At 46.3% G+C, this 18934-nt stretch overlaps 2 protein-coding genes across 4 annotated transcripts in view; one reads left to right on the plus strand and one right to left on the minus strand.

Annotated features, from left to right (window-relative positions):
• Positions 1-5626, minus strand: part of ARL3 (ADP ribosylation factor like GTPase 3) — a 93434-nt gene extending 87808 nt beyond the window's left edge. The window contains exon 1 of one of the 2 annotated variants that reach the window (XM_033941113.1): positions 4980-5018. In XM_033941113.1, coding sequence (XP_033797004.1) covers positions 4980-5003 — 24 coding nt within the window. In that variant the 5' untranslated portion in view covers positions 5004-5018. Of the gene's footprint in view, positions 1-4979; positions 5019-5480 lie in introns of those variants that run through there. The other variant, XM_033941114.1, reaches the window with a different exon arrangement.
• The window catches only part of SFXN2 (sideroflexin 2), a 109279-nt gene continuing 95957 nt past the window's right edge, over positions 5613-18934 (plus strand). The window contains exons 1-3 of one of the 2 annotated variants that reach the window (XM_033941112.1): positions 5613-5876; positions 7671-7858; positions 16321-16491. In XM_033941112.1, the coding sequence (XP_033797003.1) occupies positions 7689-7858; positions 16321-16491 (341 nt within the window). In that variant the 5' untranslated portion in view covers positions 5613-5876; positions 7671-7688. The remainder of the gene's footprint in view (positions 5877-7670; positions 7859-16320; positions 16492-18934) is intronic. The other variant, XM_033941111.1, reaches the window with a different exon arrangement.

An 18934-nucleotide genomic window follows, 5' to 3' on the forward strand; every position in this document is an offset into this window, starting at 1 on the left:
AACCCTTTACATGGAACAGTACGATACCGAGACTCCAGCTTCGATGGAATAGCTGTCACAGAATAAGGAGTCTCCATGTTACGTAGAAACGTCTGCTTCAGCACCGGTGTCATGGGTAGACGTAAGGTCTCCTTAGGAGGATGAGAAAGTTCCATATCCGCCAGATATTCAGGCGTGTATTTTGAATCGGAACGTAAATCAATATTAAGAGCCTGCCCCATGTCGAAGACAAATTTAGCAAAGGAAGCAGACTTCGAGGTCGAGGCTTCCTCAGGAGAAACAGAACGAGAACGATGTGTCACTGAAAAAGATGGAGAAGCCTCGCGTGAATACTGAGATACAGGCTCAGATTCAAGATGTAAAGTGATGGAAGATGCTCCACTGCCTGTCAGAGGAGGAGTGGCTGAATGTTTCCGCTTAAGGCTCCGAGTCGGAGAGGTGCGCGGAGTACGAGGCTTAGTAAGAGGAGATTTTTCTCGAGACAAATGCCTCGAAGGTGGTGTCCTCGACCTCGAATGCCTCGATGAAATTGAAGAGGCAATGGTAGTATGAGCTTTGGAAGTAAGATCAGAATGCTTCGAGCTCTTTGTAGAGGTAAGCTTCGAAGATCGAGACCTGTGCTTGGATCGAGGTAATGCTTGTTTAGCCCCATGTTCAGATGAGGAGTCCGACGAGGAAACTCTGGATCGAGACCTTCGACGAGGATATCGTCGAGAAGGTGCAGATTTTTGCTCAGGCTGGAGTTGCGCAGACAGAGTCGAGGCCGGTACCAACTGAGCCACTATTGAGGAAATTTGCGTAGTCAGAATTGACTTCAGCATATCCTCAAACATGGGGACGGAGACCAAAGGACTCGGAGTCACAGGAGGTCTCGTGCGTTCCAAGGAGGGCGACCTCGATCGAGAGTATTCCCTGGACTTGGAAGCACGTTTAGAAGGTCTGGAAGACGGAGTCAAACCTGGGGCCCCAGGTTGAATGGAGGTAGACTCTGTCGGCTTCTTAGGGATGGTACCTGAAAAGGAAGCAGGAGACTTACCCCCCAATCCAGGCTTCGAGGACATCGTCGAGGCCTTCGAGGCCGAGGACCCGGAGGTCTTCGAGGCCGAGGCCTGTCGAGGAGGCGAGGTCGAGGTTTTAGTACTCGAGGTTGGACCCGGAGTCGAGGATTTTACAGATGCCTCGACCGAGGCCACAGCTTTTTCAGGCTCCATACGAGGAAAAAGCTCTAAAAACCTGTCGCAGCGGCGTTTAAAAGCACGAGGTTGAAGAGTGAGGCAGCGAAGACAATCTTCAGGGCGATGAGTCGACCCGAGACAGATCATACACCGACTATGTGGATCAGTGATGGAAATAGTCCTACCGCACTGATAACACCTTTTAAACCCGGTAACAGGCCGGGACATAGATAGGACAAAGTCCGTGTCGAGAACGGAGAAGAGAGGCCTAGGCCTCAATCTTCCAACCCGACGCTAAAGAAAAACAAAAAGATGTTTGTTTGTTTTTTTTTTTATATATATATATATATAGAAATAAAATAGAAACACAGCGACCGAAAACAATAAAAAGTACTCAGCCGCGGTGAAGAGAAGGCACAACGCTACGGGAACCAAGTCGACAAGTCTTCTCGGCTCCGCGGAAAACGTTGAACTGAGGATCCTCTCAGGAGATGCGCCCCCTAGTTTGGGCGGGAAGGCACGCGCGCATGCGCGATGCAGCAATCGAAAGCTCGAGATCTTCAAGCAAGATGCTTTCGAGGCTGTCCGCTGCGGGGCTCCGTCGGTGACGTCACCCATGTGTGGGAATATGCTGCCTGCTTGTCCTGGGATAATCATCCATCATAGCTGGCATCAAGGAACATTTCTAACATGTAATAGACACTTATTTTTCTGTTCATCCACTATACAGTTTAGGTTCGCTTCTACACCCATGTCTGAAAGATAATCCAATTAACTTCCCAGATGATGTAAAAAGATAGACAACTGAGTCTTTAGGAAGGTTGTACCAAAACCAGATAGAAATGGAAGGGGATGAAGCCTGTGATGACAAGGCGGGGACAGTGTTCGTAAGGATGGGGCAGGGATGGAGAAGATGAAGTTGCACTCCCCATCCAGCAATTGATCTATGACCTTCATCCAGAGATGGAATTGCCCTCGACATCCAGAGGCAGTACAAAGCTTGACAAACCCAGAAAGAATTGCACTCGACATCCCAATATGGGATTATGCTCTACACCCCAAGAAGAAGTTGCACATAATATCCAGAGATGGGGATGTGCCCTACATCCAGTGATGGAGTTCTCTCCTCCATCCAAAGACTAAGACGTGCCCTGCATTCAGAGCTGGAGTGAGCTCCACAATTACATTCTGAGCTCGAGCTGCGCTCCACAGTCAGAGCAGGAGCGAGGTCCACATTCCGAGCTGGAGCTGCACTCCACACAGTCAGAGCTGTAGTTGTGCCCCACAGTCAGAAATGGAGCAATGAATGACGAGCTGAAGCTGCACTCCAAATTCCGAGATGGATTCTTGCTCTACATCCAATGATGGAGCTGTGCGCTATATAACATAACTTAAAAGATTGCTTCTATACCGCATTACCGTGAAGATCCATGTGGTTTACAAAAGAAAGAAACAATCAAGAGGAATATTTTAATTACCTAGAAATCTAGTGTACAAATATGTTTTTATGTGTTTCCTATACTGTTGATACGTGCTAGTATTCAGTATTAAAGAATTCAAATCTTTGGCCCAGGAAGCTGCTTGGTAAGATAGAAGACGCTGATATATTTTTTTAAATTTACATCCTTTGACGGACAGAAATGAGAAAAAAACCATTTAGAATGTTTTACATTAACAAATGTGAATGAATCCATGAGATATCCAGGTATGAGACCAGATAATACCTTAAAGCATATACAGCCGAACTTAAACATCACGCATGCCTCCACAGGCAACTAATGCAGTTCATGCAAAAAAGGAGTGATGTGATCGAACTTTTTCAGACCAAAAATCAGTCAGATTGCCGCAGTCCTGTGGAACCCCACATCTTGGATTCCATTGTGATGACATTGCGCTTTTTCAGCCGCAAGTGAGTGAAGGCTTCTGGGTCAGCCATAAACCTCATGCAGGAACCAGCAGCTGTGGCTTTGTGAAGTGTAACTGGGAAGAGAGAGCTGGCCAGAGGAGGTAAACACCCGCAAGAGGCATGAACTTGGTACGCTGAATGGAGGGAAAGACGATGAGGGGCATGTCACACTAGACACACACTTGACAATGGTGGAACACACGAACATAATAGTAAAAAAATATGTTTCCTGATACTGTGGAAATTAAGGTCTATAAAAAAATACTTCAACCCTCTATTATTTAGACTACTAGTGCAATCACTAGTGCTTTCAACACTGGACTACTGCAATATTGTTTATATGGGTACCCCAAAAAAACTATAAGGAAACTTAGGATTGTCCAAAACACAGCGGTCTGCTTCACTGGCTGCCAATGGAGGCACGAATAATATTCAAGTTCTCTTGCATATGTTTCAAGCTGGTTTGGGGACTAGCTCCTACATACCTGCTTCCTCACTTCACTCTATACAGTCCTACGAGACAAACCAGAAACAGCAACCTATTTGCATACCCGAGCATTACCAGCTGCAAATACAAAACCTTCCTGGATAGAACTTTTATGTACCAGGCTAACAAACAACAATACTGGTTAGACAGCTACATAAATGGAGCAAGACTGGCATATAATGCCTTTAGAAAAGCCATAAAAACTGCCTTATTCAACAGAATTGTCACCTAAAAAAGTATCCACACCTAACACTACATATGTCCAACTCCTGCTTTCAAATCTGAAATGTCCTTTTTAAGAACCTGTTTGCTGTATTTTCACTGCCTTTTGTAAGATTCCATATGCGGTATCTCTCTGCCTTTTTGTAAGACTCTATATGCTCTTGTAAGATTCTATACGCTCTTGTAAGATTCTATACGCTGTATCCCGGACCTTTTGTAAGATTCTATATGCTTTTTGTAAGTTTCTATATACTGTATCCCGGACTTCAACACATTGTAACTCGCTGATTGTCCAGCTCTCTTCAGTGTGAATCGCCTAGAAGTCTCACGACTATGGCAGTATAGAAGAATAAAGTTATTATTATTATGTTGTGAGTGGGACACCGAAGGGAGAAGGAGAGTCATGCTTTGACAGGAAGGGAGGAAGAAGGGGTGTGTTGGCAAAGGAAAGGAGAGACTGGACCCTGGTTCGTAAGTCCGATTTAATGCAAGTCAGGCGTACTTAAACCGGGGACTGCCTGTACTATAAAAGTTCAGTCTGGAAACTGGAAAAAAAACCCTCTGGCAGAATGAACTTCTCCATCCATTATAAAACTGACAGCTTCCAGTGTGCCCAACAGTCACACTCATAACACATTCATGTTTAAATTGTCTTTCCTTTACAATTCTGGGAAGTAGACCATAGAAGTCCGCCTAGTACTATCATTAGGCTCCCACTGCTGGAGTTGCCAGCATCCCCTAACCATGCTTTCACTGGAGCTTCTGTCAAAGCCCTCCCCAGCTCATCCTAAACCAGGAACAGGCAATTCCGATCCTCAAGAGCCACAGGCAGGTCAGGTTTTTAGGATATCCACAATAAATATGCATGAGATGGATTTGCATCTCAAGGAGGCAGTGCATGCAAATCCATCTCATACATATTTATTGTGGATATCCTGAAAACCTGGCCCGTCTGTGGCTCTCGAGGACCGGAATTGCCTACCCCTGTCCTAAACCAAATCACAATATAGGGGACACAGACCATGCAGGATTGCCCAATGACAGCCTTAAGTTTGTTTTATACCATTCATTTTATAATTAGAGATCCTCTGTAGTCCAATAAAAAGAAAAAAGGTTATCACCTTTATGCCTTTTGTTTTATTTCTCTAAATTTACAACCGAAAGCAGTTTGGTATTTGTAGTCCCTTACCTCACTTAATTCAGTACTGCACATCCCATAATGCAACAGCAAGAGTCAAAAAAAAAAAAATCCAGGACTGGCCCCCAGTCTCCCTAACTGGAACTGGGTAACTTGGAAGCTTCGGAGGCTAGAAATGTCAACATCTGTCATCACACTGCAATTCTTTAATCTTATTTTCCTCTTTCATCTCGCCCAGAGCCCACTGAGCCTCTGCCACTCACATCGCTCGATTAGTCATAAATCATCACCCCCTTCCCCAATCACTATTATCACCATCACCACCACCATCATCATCATCATCATCATCATGGCGTCCAAGCAACGGGTCTCCCTCTTCCTCATAAGCCAGCTCGAGAAACCCTCCTTAGCCTGCGGCGGCCGCTCTAACCCGATCACCCTAGTCTACCAGATCTGCCGACCGTACGGCTACCGCAGGGGCTCCAAAGATTATTCGCAAGCATCGATTAGGGTCAACTGACAATAATAATAATAAAAAACCACTCTACTCACCATCCTCTCCGCGACTCCGCGTTACCATGGGCAACTACGTCATTAGAACCGCCTGGAAGCGTAACGTCATTACGCACGATCGAACGCGGGTAGTTTAGACGGGCGACGAGGGCAAGGCGCGCCCGCGTGCCGGAAAGAAGCGCTCGAAAAAGGGCGGGGCTGCGCTCCACGTGTACGCTCTGACTCGCCCATCCAGAGCACGCACGGTCTCAGCGATTTTTTTTTTAGGGGGGGGGGTGAGGAGGATGTATTGCTGACGTATGCATAAGTTGATGTCACTCTTGATTGGTTTGCAGGCAGCACGTGGCTGCCTGTACTGGCAGGTCTGCGTGTTGAATGGGGTAATACCGGAGTGGTGGTTAAACGGAGGCCAGCGATTGTGTTTTCGTGCAGCAGGTACGGTGCCACTAATGTTTGCAAGTTACTGGTTACTCTTGTGTAACGGCCGGGGTCCGGCTGACAAAGGAACTAATTCTAAGTAGCTGAAGTTCCCTTTGAGCTGATTCTTGGAATGCAACGTGTTCCATCTTCCAGTCCTTATCGCTTTTATACATTCTCTAATAGGCAGAATATATGGAAAGCGATAAACTAAACTAAACCTTAAGTTTATATACCGCATCATCTCCACAGAAGTACTTATCGAATGCGGAAAAAAAATATTTTATGCGGGTTAAAAGTGAAAAACATGTGCCTGATTGATTTCTAATTGCACATACATAAATCTTAACTGATCAGTTTGTGTTAAGATTTTAAATACATGTAGTGTCAACCTGTATGTGCCCTTGAACTTCTAATATACCCTTTTCGTTTTATAATCTTTATTTATTGTTTGATTATGGTATAGTACACAAAGCTGCCAAGTTCCCCTGTTTCAAGAACGAGACTTTTTTTTGCCACTCTTGGTTTTAAGCATTTATATTCCTAAGTAGTGTGAGTTGTAGTTTCTGATTGGACCACTGAAATCGGTGGTACAGGTCCCATAATCCATAATGACAGGAGTAGCTTATTTGTCAATTCTGCTAAAGAACAGTAGAAAATGGTGAAGTACTGCACTCAAATGAAGACTAAGTCTTGCAGGTGATCATATCTGATTAGGTATCTTAACTTGGCCAAACAGATTGTCACTACCTTTTCTAAGTCCGGATGCTTGGGAGCCCAGGAAGTTGAGTGGCTGGGCAAGAAAAAGGAAGCAACTCATTTTGGGGTTGCTGCAATAAAAATGCAGTAGACTTTGTGCACAACTTAGCACAGCTTCTCTGCAAATCATAGGTGCAACTAATAATGGGTTTTCAGTCTTTGTGTACAGTTAGCTCATGTTCAAGTAGACATCAGTGAACAGTTCACTTAAAGCCCATTGTGACTTATTTATTTAGAAAATGTATGAACCGCTTAAAATGTTCAAAATAACATACATCGAACAAAATTAACATTAACATATCAAGCTGGAGTTCTTACTTCATCTTCTGACATCATGACATTAACCCATAGGGATAATGCAACACCTTATTTATTCAGGGCTCCTTTTATCAAGCCGCACTAGCGGTTTAACGTGCGTAATAGCACACGTTAAACCGCCGGCCACGCTAGCCGCTAACGCCTGCCTTGAGCAGGCGGTAGTTTTTTGGCCAGCGCGGGAGTTAACGCGGCTTGATAAAAGGAGCCCTCAGTGTTCAGTCTATACATGTTACATAAATGCATCAACGAACAGTTGAGTTTTCAACTGCTTCCTGAAACATATACGATCTTTACACAGTCTCATAACTCTGGGAAGTGAGTGCCAGAGCTGTACTCCCACTACTGGGTTTCTGGCCCAGAAATATCTAGGAAAAAGGACCATTTAAATTAAATCAATGTATGGAGCATGAATGGTGGGCAGACTGGATGGACCACTTGGGTCTTTTATCTGCCTTCATTTACTATGTTATTGAAAACGTCATATCTCTTATTTTCTTGTGGTATATCCTAGTTTCCTTATCATTTACAAACCTCATACAACCTAGATGCAAAGAAGGCTGTTTGCCATACTGTTACTTTAGCTAGAATACTGGTCGGCAGACATAACTTCATATAAGGAAGTTACAGAATTGTAACAAGTTTCTATAAAGCCTGCAGGATGAATGCAAGGAAACAAGTACGGTACTTGTTTCTTTTCTTGTGATATTGTTTTTCTTCTTTCATTTTTTTTTCCAGGCACAGATCTGAATTAAAATGGCAACTAAATCCGTGGATTTACTGAAAGTTAACATTGACACCCCCCGGTGGGATCAAACCACATTCGTTGGGCGCTTGAAACATTTCTTCAACATCACAGACCCAAGGACGGTAGTGGTATCGGAAGAGGAACTCGATAGGGCAAAAATAGTAGTAGAAAGTTGTAGGTAACGTGTCCATTCCCCTGTTTATTTGAGCTTGATAAACCAGCTTTCTTGAGACAAAGCAAAACAGTTAAGATTGAAAAGTGCCAAAAAAAAAAATCCATAACTCAAAAATAAGTGAAAGAAGAGGGAAGCAACATAAACCTAATTAAAGTGGCAAAAGTGGAAAACTTTCTCAGGAGGAGGCCTACCTTGGGCTTCACTTGTCAAGGATATCGTGAATGAAGATGACCCTTAATAGATCAGGCATTTGGCATTCCATGGTAGAATGGGTGAGCAGAGTTTGAATGTTTTCAGGAATTTATACCACCAGGACTTAATCTGCAGACAAAAAGGAAGCAGAACTGTTGAGCCAGAGAAGGGGGTGGGCAGGCCAGAGGTAGGAGCAACAAGAGAAGAGGGGCTGGAATTCCTGCTTGAAAGGAAGGAACTGGAGCACAAAAGCCCTGCTGCTCTGGAGTCTGAAAAGAAATGGTGTGTTCTAGGCCAGTGTTCTTCAACCACTGGTCTGTGGACCGGTGCCGATCCACAAAAATTTTCTGCTGGTCCACAGGCTGGCATGTCCATCAGGCAGAAGACAGTGTTCTTCAGCCACCAGTCCACGGTGCGATCAACGCGGCATCTTTGGGCCAGCTCCCTGAGTGCTGCAGTGCACAAAGCCATGGGAAAAGGCTCCTACACGCATCCTGTGCCTGAACCGGAAACCTTCTCTCTGACATCACAACGTCAGGGAAGGCTTTCAGATGAGGTGCGCGAGGAGCCGCCGCCCACTCAGGGAGTCGGCCCGAAGACACCACGTTGCTCGCACCGTGGACCGGCCCGAAGATTTCACCGGGGGGCAGGCCAGAAGGCAAGGCACAGCATGGAAGGAGAGAGACAACAGCGGTAGGGGGAATGTTTTTATTTTTTAATGTAGTGATTGATTTACATCTGCTGTCTTTTCAGGAAGAAATGCATTTGTTTCTTTTCCTCTGGGGTTGTACTGCTTTCAGAGTCTTGCATCTTAGGGTTTGTTTGTAAATATTAGTACTTTTAGTTTTTTGGTTATATATATATATATATATATACACATACATATATATATATACTAGTCTTATAGCCCGTTACATTAACGGGTGCTAGAATATATGTGTGTGTCTCTCTCTTTATTTCTTTTTCTCTCTCTCTCTCCTTAGCCACATTCTTTCTTTCTGTGTTTCTTTTTCCTTAGAAACATAGAAACATAGAAACATAGAAACATAGAAAGATGACGGCAGATAAGGGCCATAGCCCATCAAGTCTGCCCACACTATTTACCCACCCTCTTAAGTCTACTGACCCCCTAAAGAATAATTGTAATTATACTGTCACTCTACTGACCCGCTCATTCAGTCCTAGTGACCCTATCCCTTGGCATGACCTCGTAGGGATCCCACATAGGTATCCCATTTATTCTTGAAGTCTGAGATGCTGCGTGCCTCGACCACCTGCACTGGAAGCTCGTTCCAATGCTCAATCACTCTCTCCGTGAAGAAGTATTTCCTGGTGTCTCCACGAAACTTCCCTCCCCTGAGCTTGAGCGGATGTCCTCTTGTGGTCGAGGGTCCCCTGAGAAGAAAGATATCATCTTCCACCTCTACCCGTCCCGTAATGTACTTAAACGTCTCAATCATGTCTCCCCTCTCCCTACGCTCCTCGAGAGTGTAGAGCTGCAATTTGCTCAGTCTTTCTTCGTACGGGAGACCCTTTAGCCCCGAGACCATCCTGGTGGCCATCCGCTGAACCGATTCAACTCTGAGCACATCCTTACGGTAATGTGGCCTCCAGAATTGAACACAGTATTCCAGATGCGGTCTCACCATGGCTCTGTACAGTGGCATCATGACTTCAGGTTTCCTGTTGATGAAGCTTCTCTTGATACAACCCATCATTTGCCGTGCTTTAGATGAAGCCTTCTCCACTTGAGTGGCTGCTTTCATGTCAGCACTGATGATTACTCCTAAGTCTCGTTCTGCCGTAGTCCTGGCTAAAGTTTCTCCATTCAGGGTGTAAGTTCTGCAAGGATTTCCGTTGCCGAGATGCATGACCTTACATTTCTTGGCGTTGAAGCCCAGCTGCCAGATCAAGGACCAATTTTCTAAAGTACGCAGGTCTTGCTCCATAGCATCCTGAAGATTACAGCCGTTTACTACATTGCATAGTTTGGCGTCATCAGCGAATAAGGTTACCTTACCTCGGAGCCCTTGAGTCAGATCCCTAATGAATATGTTGAAGAGGAGTGGGCCCAGGACCGAACCCTGTGGCACTCCGCTGGTCACCTTCGACATTTTAGAAAGGGTACCGTTGACCACCACCCTCTGAAGTCTGCCACTAAGCCAATCTTTAACCCATGCAGTTAGAGTCTCTCCTAATCCCATTGATTTCATCTTGTTCAGCAGCCTGCGGTGTGGGACACTGTCAAACGCTTTGCTGAAGTCCAGGTACACGACGTCCAAGGACTCTCCTGAGTCTAGTCTTCTTGTTACCCAGTCAAAGAAGCTTATTAGATTGGATTGGCATGACCTACCCTTGGTGAATCCATGTTGGCTGGGATCCCGGAGATTACCCTCGTTCAGGATCGTATCTAATTTGTACTTAATTAGTGTTTCCATGAGTTTGCACACTATTGAGGTGAGGCTTACCGGTCTATAGTTCGCAGCCTCAGCCTTGCAACCCTTTTTATGTAGAGGAACGACGTTGGCTGTTTTCCAGTCCAACGGAACTTTCCCCGTACTTAGTGAGAGATTGAAGAGCACCGCCAACGGTTCTGCCAGGACATCTCTCAATTCTCTGAGCACTCTTGGGTGTAAATTGTCCGGTCCCATGGCCTTGTTTACCTTTAGCCTTGCCAGTTCGTTGTAGACGTCCCCAGGAGTGAACTCAAAATTCTGAAACGGGTCATCCACGTCTTGTATTATCATCAACTGTGGTCCGTGTCCCGGTGCTTCACAGGTGAAGACTGAGCAGAAATATTCATTTAGTAGTTCTGCTTTTTCTGAATCCGCCACCGCGTAGTTTCCGTCCGGTTGTCTAAGGCGTACTATACCGTCTGTGTTCCTTTTCCTATCGCTGATATACCTAAAGAAGGATTTGTCCCCTTTTTTAATGTTTTTTGCCAGAGTTTCTTCCACTCGACGTTTGGCCTCTCTAACTGCTGTTTTGACCGCTGCAGATCTGGTCTTATATTCTACTTTAGTTTCTCTTCTCTGGGTGCGTTTGTAGGAAAGAAATGCTTTTTTCTTCTCCTTAATGAGGAGTGAGATCTCTTCAGTAAACCATTGGGGTTTGTTGTTTCTTTGCCGTTTATCTACTGATTTTATGTAGCGATTAGTTGCTTCGTGTATGGATGATTTCAGGTACGACCACATAGTTTCCACATTGCCGGTCTCTGCTTGGTCCTGTAGCGTCTGATGAACGTGATCTCCCATACGTGCGAAGTCGGCGCCCCGAAATTTGAGCACCTTTGTTTTTGTAATTGATTTAGGGGATCCTTTCCCAATGTTGAACCATACCATGTTATGGTCGCTGGAGGCTAGCGTATCTCCTACCGAGACCTCTGAGATGCTTTCCCCGTTTGTGAGTACCAGGTCTAGGATCGTCTGGGTCCTAGTGGGCTCCGTTACCATCTGTTTGAGATTTACTCCTTTTATGGAGTTCAGAAGCCTCCTGCTGCTGCTGGTTGCTGCTGAAAATGTCTTCCAGTCTGCATCAGGCATGTTGAAGTCCCCTAGCAGCACAGTGTCACCCCGTAGAGTTATATTCTCTATGTCTTCAATTAATTCTGCGTCCATGTTTTCCGGTTGTCTTGGAGGTCTGTATACCACACCAAGATACAGGCATTTTTTACTACCTCGTGCCAGATTAACCCAGAGGGACTCCCCGGTATACTTGACATCAGTGATCCTGGTAGTTTTGATGTCTTCTTTAATGTATAGTGCTACCCCTCCACCTAACCTGCCCTCTCTGTCCTGACGAAGTAGATTGTACCCCGGTATAGCCATATCCCACCCATGTGCATCAGTGAACCAAGTCTCGGATATTGCCACCACGACCAGGTTGGCATCCCTTATTTCAGTTTCTAGTTCTAGAATTTTATTGCCTAAACTGTGTGCATTAACATACATGGCCCTCCACACTTTGTGTTTGCTGAGTCCCTGTAAGGCTATCCCTGACTGAGTCTGTGTGGCTCCAAGAGAACTGTTTGCATATTGGGTCCTTACCTCGGAATCTGAGTGTCGACTCGTCCCATCAGGATAGTTCCTTTCCACCCCAGTATATGAGTAGGCCTCCTCCCCCAACTTACCTAGTTTAAAGCCCTGCGAAGTAGGCGGGCTAGTCGGTGTCCGAAGATGTTCTTACCTCTGCTGGTCAAATGGAGTCCGTCTGGTCCCTGTAGTCCTTGCAGCGCCTCTCTGTGATCCAGGAATCCGAAGTTCATATCTCGACACCATCCTTGTAGCCATTCGTTCGTTCTCAGGATGCATTCATCTCTGGCTCTTCCCTTGCCTCTAACTGGTAGGATTGATGAGAAGACTACCTGCGCACTTGTCTGCTTCAGCCTCTCACCCAAGGCTCCGAAGTCTCTGGCGATGGTTTCTGGGGTGTTCCTGGCAGTGTCATTCGTGCCTATATGGATAAGAAGCATAGGAAAATGGTCATGAGGTGTAAGTAATTTCCCTAGGCTGGTGGTGATGTCCTGTATTTTGGCACCAGGCAGACAGCAAACCTCTCTTGATTGTGCATCCGGTCTGCAGATTGGTCCTTCGGTGCCCCTCAGCATGGAGTCCCCAATGACTATAACTCTGCGCTTCTTCCGTTGGGGGGGAAGTCGGTCAGCAGATGGGGTTGCGTGTTGGGCCTGCTCTTGTTCTTCGAGTTCTTCGTGCTGGGCCTGTTCCTGTACTTTGTCGGCAGGAACAGGCCCAGCACGAAGAACTCGAAGAACAAGAGCAGGCCCAACACGCAACCCCATCTGCTGACCGACTTCCCCCCCAACGGAAGAAGCGCAGAGTTATAGTCATTGGGGACTCCATGCTGAGGGGCACCGAAGGACCAATCTGCAGACCTTGGCTGTCCATCACCACCCCTTGCCTGCTCCCCCTGTCCATTCTCCCTTTTACCTCCCCTGTGTCCACCACCACCCCTTCACAGCTCTCCTTATGCAGCAGCAGCCCTTCTCCCTTTGTTTTACCTCCCCCCTGTCCAGCAGCACCTTCCTTCTCCCCCTGTCCAACATTAGGCCTCCGTTCCTTTTTTTTCACCCACCCCCTGTCCATCAGCACCTCTTTCCTTCTCCCCCTGTCCAGCAGTAGGCCTCCGTTCCTTTTTTTTCACCCACCCCCTGTCCATCAGCACCTCTTTCCTTCTCCCCCTGTCCAGCAGTAGGCGTCCCTTCCTTTTTCTCCCCCCTCCTCCTTCTTATCCCTATGATACAGTTACCTTGCTCTGCCCCTGATCATAGGTTCCCGACAGCCGCCCAGTTGCCCCCATTGGAAAAGTTCCCTCTGCGGCATCCCGCACCCCTCCTGACGCGACTCCCGCTGTCTTTCTTTCTGTCTGTCTCTGTCCCTGGCCCCCTTTGTCTGTTTGTCTTTCTGTATATCTCCCTGTACCTGTGTCTTTCTACTTGTCTTTCTGTCTCCCTTCCTCCCTCTGTCTGTCTGTCCAAAGCAGCATTCCCTCCCCCTCCATTTCCCTCCCCCCACACCAGTTCCCTGTGCACCTGCCCCTGTGTCTTTCTTCTTGTCTTTCTGTCTCCCTTCCTCCCTCTGTCTGTCTGTCCAAAGCAGCATTCCCTCCCCCTCCATTTCCCTCCCCCCACACCAGTTCCCTGTGCACCTGCCCCTGTGTTTTTCTTCTTGTCTTTCTGTCTCCCTTCCTCCCTCTGTCTGTGTGTGCAAAGCAGCATTCCCTCCCCCTCCATTTCCCTCCCCCCACACCAGTTTCCTGTGTACCTGCCCCTGTGTCTTTCTGTCTCCCTTCCTCCCTCTGTTTGTCTGTCCAAAGCAGCATTCCCTCCCCCTTCCATTTCCCTCCCCCCACACCAGTTCCCTGTGCAGCAGCATTAGCGTTTCCTTTACCCCCTTTCCCTTCCCACAGTCGCGACTACAAATGCGGGCCTGAGTCCTTTGCCGCCCCCCCTTCCCTTCCCGCGTGTCCGACTACACATGGCGATTTAAGCAGCGTGTCCAGCAGTCTTCACACGCTGCTTCGGGTCCTTCTACTGGCCTGATTTACTCTGGCACGTCCGGAGCAAATCAGGGCAGTAGAAGGGCCCGAAGCAGCGTGTGAAGACTGCTGGACACGCTGCTTAAATCGCCAGTCGGGGCCGCGGTAAGGGAAGGGGGGGGGGCGGCAAAGGACTCGGGTGCCAGGCAGCGGAAATCTTCTTCTACCTTGCCTCTCCTCCACCGTCGGGAGTCAGCACCAGGAGCTTTAACGGCTGGTGGTTCCGCGTTGAAACAATCGCGCGCCTCTTTGAAAACTGTCACGCCGCTGGAGCTGGGAGGCGACGGAGAGGGCAGGGGGGTGAGCCGCGCATGCGCACTTCCTAGCTACAGCTCACGGAAAACGGACTCACGCTTAGGAAGTGCGCATGCGTGGCTTACCGTTTTATTATATTAGATATACACACACACATATATATATATATATATATATATAGGAAAAAATGGTGTTACAATTAGTACTATTATGGGGGCGGGGACTAGGGCAGAAATTGGGTGGAGATGGGCACGACTTAGCCCGGTGTTCTTCAACTGCCGGTCCAGAAAATAATTTATTTTTTTCCGCCGGTCAATAGGTGTCAAAAGGTTGAAGAACACTGTTCTAGGCCATTCCCCTGGAAATTAAGCCCTGCAGACTGCAATGTAAGATTTAATTGAAAATTTATTTTTTTATAGACACCTCAGTGTGGCTATGAAGGAACAAAATAATGTAAAAACAATAATGTAAAATGTTCCTTTTCACACATCCAAAATCCAAAGTTATTGGACACAGTGAAATCTTGTCAGAATGAATACTAATTGATACTAAACACCATTTCAGAATTTGATTCTTTTCTTAGTACAGATGTGAGGTAATGAAAGCAGCCACCGGGAGAGTTTGGAAGTCCCATAAGACTATCACTTGGAGTCAGCTGGCACCTCATTGAACCTGGTGCTCAATGGGGCACGAGTGTCTGGGAATCCGTTCATCCACCCTTTAGACACCACAGTCTCTCTCTCTGCCCCCCCCCCCCCCCCCGTAGTTGGGGGTTATGCTTTGTATCGGGGGATGGGGTGATTGGGGCGGGGTAGAGAGGTTGGTTGTTTGGGGGTTTTAAATTAATTATTTATGGACCCTTTTAAGAGGCTTCCTAGGAACATCAGGCCATGTGTTAGCATTCCAGTGCCCCCAGGGAGGAAAGATAAAGCCTTCTCAGAGATTGTGTTTATCTTTCTATGCAAACTGTGTTATTTGATTTGTCTAACTATGAGATGCTTTGTATTTGCATGCTTGTATCTTGGGCAAAAATATGCCTTAAGGGCAAATAGGGCACAATTTTGCTATTTTAATGTACCTTATTTGATAAAACTTGTGCATTATTCCCATAACACACATTATCCCTCTAAGGGAAGCAAAAAGCAAACATTCAAGACTATTTTACTAGCTAAAGATGTCATGAGACGGAAGAGGGAAAGGAGTGAGGGGCAGAGGATGCGAGATACGGCTTTATGGCCAGTGTCTGACACATGTCCCAGAATCTGATCGACCTCTTATTCAGATATGGGAGATTTTATTTATTTATTCATTTATTTCGCCCGTTCTCCCAAAGGAGCCCAGAATGGGTTACAAGAGTCCATTCACAGTATAAGCAGGACAAACTTTGGTGGGAAAAACAAACTTGGTGTACATAAAGGTATAAATTTCAGCTTTTACACTATAGTCATACCATACAAATTTGGAAATATAGACTTAAGGCCTCTTTTACAAAGCTGCGCTAGCGGTTCCGAAGCCCATAGAGATTTAAAGGGCTTCGGGGCTGTTGCCGCGTGACTTTGTAAAAGAGGCCCTTAGGGGACATAGGGTGTTTAAAATTGCAGCATGTCTGTTTCTTGACAGCATACCACTGTTAGCCAATATCGGTCCTCTAGTCACTGATTAAAATTGTACTAGAAGCCTGATGAAGCTGCATGCCCTGTCCTTTGAACTCTTTTCTCTTCCTCGTGTGGCTCTTTTGGCCAATGTGTTGATTCACCAGTAAATAAATAGCAGCTGCATCACAAATTCATCATTATGCCAACTGCTTATTGCTTCGTGCTTAACATTACCGTTAATTAGCAAGGGTTGAGAGCCTGGCTAAATATCGCAGGTGAGGTGGTTGAATCTGGAGGCCAGGCTACAAGAGAAATGCTATCATAAGTAACAGTACTAAAAAAATACTGATTTCTTCTTCTTGCCCACAGAGCAGGCACAGTGCCTCCAGGTACCAGCTTGGAACAGCTTTACTATGCCAAGAAGCTGTATGACTCTGCCTTTCACCCTGATACGGGTGACAAAATGAACCTGATTGGCAGGATGTCCTTTCAGGTGCCTGGCGGAATGGCCATCACAGGCTGCATGTTGCAGTTTTACAGGTATTGCATGCAAATGTTGAGTTAAAGATTGCCAGCAATGTTCAAAACCTTATTTTTATTTCTTCAGAAAAAGTTTTAACCCCCCCCCCCCCAAACAAACAAACCCCAACCAAATTTATATATCATGGACCCAACATGGGCTGTGTTTTGGTGAAACATCTTCCTCAGGGGTCCTAAAACCATAATAGACAAATAGTAATTATATCCTAAAATCAGAAATAAATAAATAAATGAAATAAAAAGAAGGTTTTGAACGTTGTTGGTTTCCACATCTTTTGTTCTTGTTTGGTTTGCCATTTTTATTGTGTAAACTTGAGTCGCTTTCTTCGTTTTGTTGATCTAAGATTGCCTATAGAGTTATAACTAAACAAAAGCTGCATTATTTATTTGAATTTAGCTCGCACCTTTTTTTTTTTTTTTTTAAGTACTAGCTCAAAATGAGTTTTGTTTGGGTACGCAAAGAAAGCAGTGGGATGGGACAAAAAGCTAGAGCCAGCCGGATAAAATCAATGATATTTATTTCCAGTCCAAAATCTGCATTCACTGTATGCTTCTTTTGGACCGGAAATAAACATCGATTTTATCTGGCAGGCTCTAGTGGTAAGCTTTTTTGTCCCATCCCACTGTTTTCTTTGTTTGCACTTCTTTTGTGGTTTGTTTCCTGTTGCACTTTTAGTAGCATTATGTTTGGATACATCAGGTATTTCCCTGCCTTTGGCGAGTTAGTGACTTAGAAACATAGAAAGATGACGGCAGAAAAGGGCCACAGCCCATCAAGTCTGCCCACTCCATTTACCCACCCTATTAAGTCTGAGTGCTAATGACCTAGTTCAGGGGTCTGCAACCTTTAAGACATAAAGAGCCACTTGGACCCGTTTTCGAAAAGAAAAAAAAAACTTGGAGCCGCAAAACCATTATAAAACAAATCTAACACTGCATATATTGTTTCTTATCTTAATGCTATATACAGGATCACTAAATTGAAAATAAAATCATTTTTCCTACCTTTGCTGTTTGGTGATTTCATGAGTCTCTGGTTACACTTTCTTCTTCTGACTGTGCATCCAATCTTTCTTCCTCCAGACCTCATTCTCTCCCCCAACTTTTTCTTTCTGTCTCCCTGTTCCGCCTTCTTTCTGTCTCCCTGTCAGCCCCCTTTCTTTCTTTCTCCGTGCTCTCCCCCAAGCCATTCGGTTTGCTGCCACCGCCATCGGGGAATAGCCCCCAAGCCACCGCCGTCCCAAGCTTTCCCTGCAGAAGCGTCGCGCTGACCAGCATTCCGCTCCCTGACGTCAATTCTGACGTAGGAGAGGAAGTTCCGGGCCAACAAGGCATTTCTCCTCATTCCATCCAGCCTGAGCCCCATCTCTCCTTGATCCAGCATTTCCCTTCTGTGTTTGTCAGAATTACCATTCCACCTATTTTCCAGCATCACCCTTCTTTGTGTTCATCTCACTATATCTTCCTTTCTTTCAGCCTCCTGTATGTTTCCTCTCCTCCAGACCTCATTCTCTCCCCCAACTTTTTCTTTCTGTCTCCCTGTTCCCCCTGGCCCACGGGACGCCCCCTGGCCCACGGGACTCCCACGGGGATGAAAACAGCCTACCTAAATTCTGGCGATGCAGGCATGCAGCTTACAAGTCCGGCGTCGCGGCGGGAAATAGCCATGCTGAGCAGTGAGCTCAGCACATACACAGATGAAAGCCTTGCTTGCTGATTGGTCCGGTGGCCGCCGGACCAATCAGCAAGCAAGGCTTTCATCTGTGTACGTACTGAGCTCACTGCTCAGCATGGCTATTTCCTGCCGCGACGCCGGACTTGTAAGCTGCATGCCTGCGTGACACACTACCGGAGCCGCGGCAAAGGTGGAAAAGAGCCGCATGCGGCTCTGGAGCCGCGGGTTGCCGATCCCTGACCTAGTTCCTTAACTCGACTGTCGTAGGGATCCCACGTGGATGTCCCATTTATTTTTAAAGTCGAGCACACTGGTGGCCTTGATCACCTGCACCGGAAGTTTGTTCCAGTGATCTACCACCCTTTCTGTGAAGAAATACTTCCTGATGTCACCACTAAATTTCCCTCCTCTGAGTTTGAGCGGGTGCCCCCTTGTGACCGAGGGTCCCTTGGGAAAGAATATATCGTTCTCCACCTCTACATGACCTGTGACATACTTGAATGTCTCAATCGTGTCACCCCTTTCCCTGCGCTCCTCTAGGGTATAGAGCTGCAGTTTGCCCAGTCTTTCTTCGTATGAGAGACCCTTGAGTCCGGCGACCATCCTAGTGGCCATCCGCTGATCAGGGGGAGCAGCACTGGGATTGAACCAGGTTTCCCTGGTTGTTAGTCCTCTGCTCTTATCACTAGGATGCTCCTTTATACCAAGAGTGGCTGCTCATGTATCTCTCCTTTTTCTTGGATTTCCTTACACATCCAGGGTAGGTGG

This window comes from Geotrypetes seraphini, chromosome 4 (genome assembly GCF_902459505.1).
Source record: "Geotrypetes seraphini chromosome 4, aGeoSer1.1, whole genome shotgun sequence".
Classification (NCBI taxonomy): Eukaryota; Metazoa; Chordata; class Amphibia; order Gymnophiona; family Dermophiidae; genus Geotrypetes; species Geotrypetes seraphini.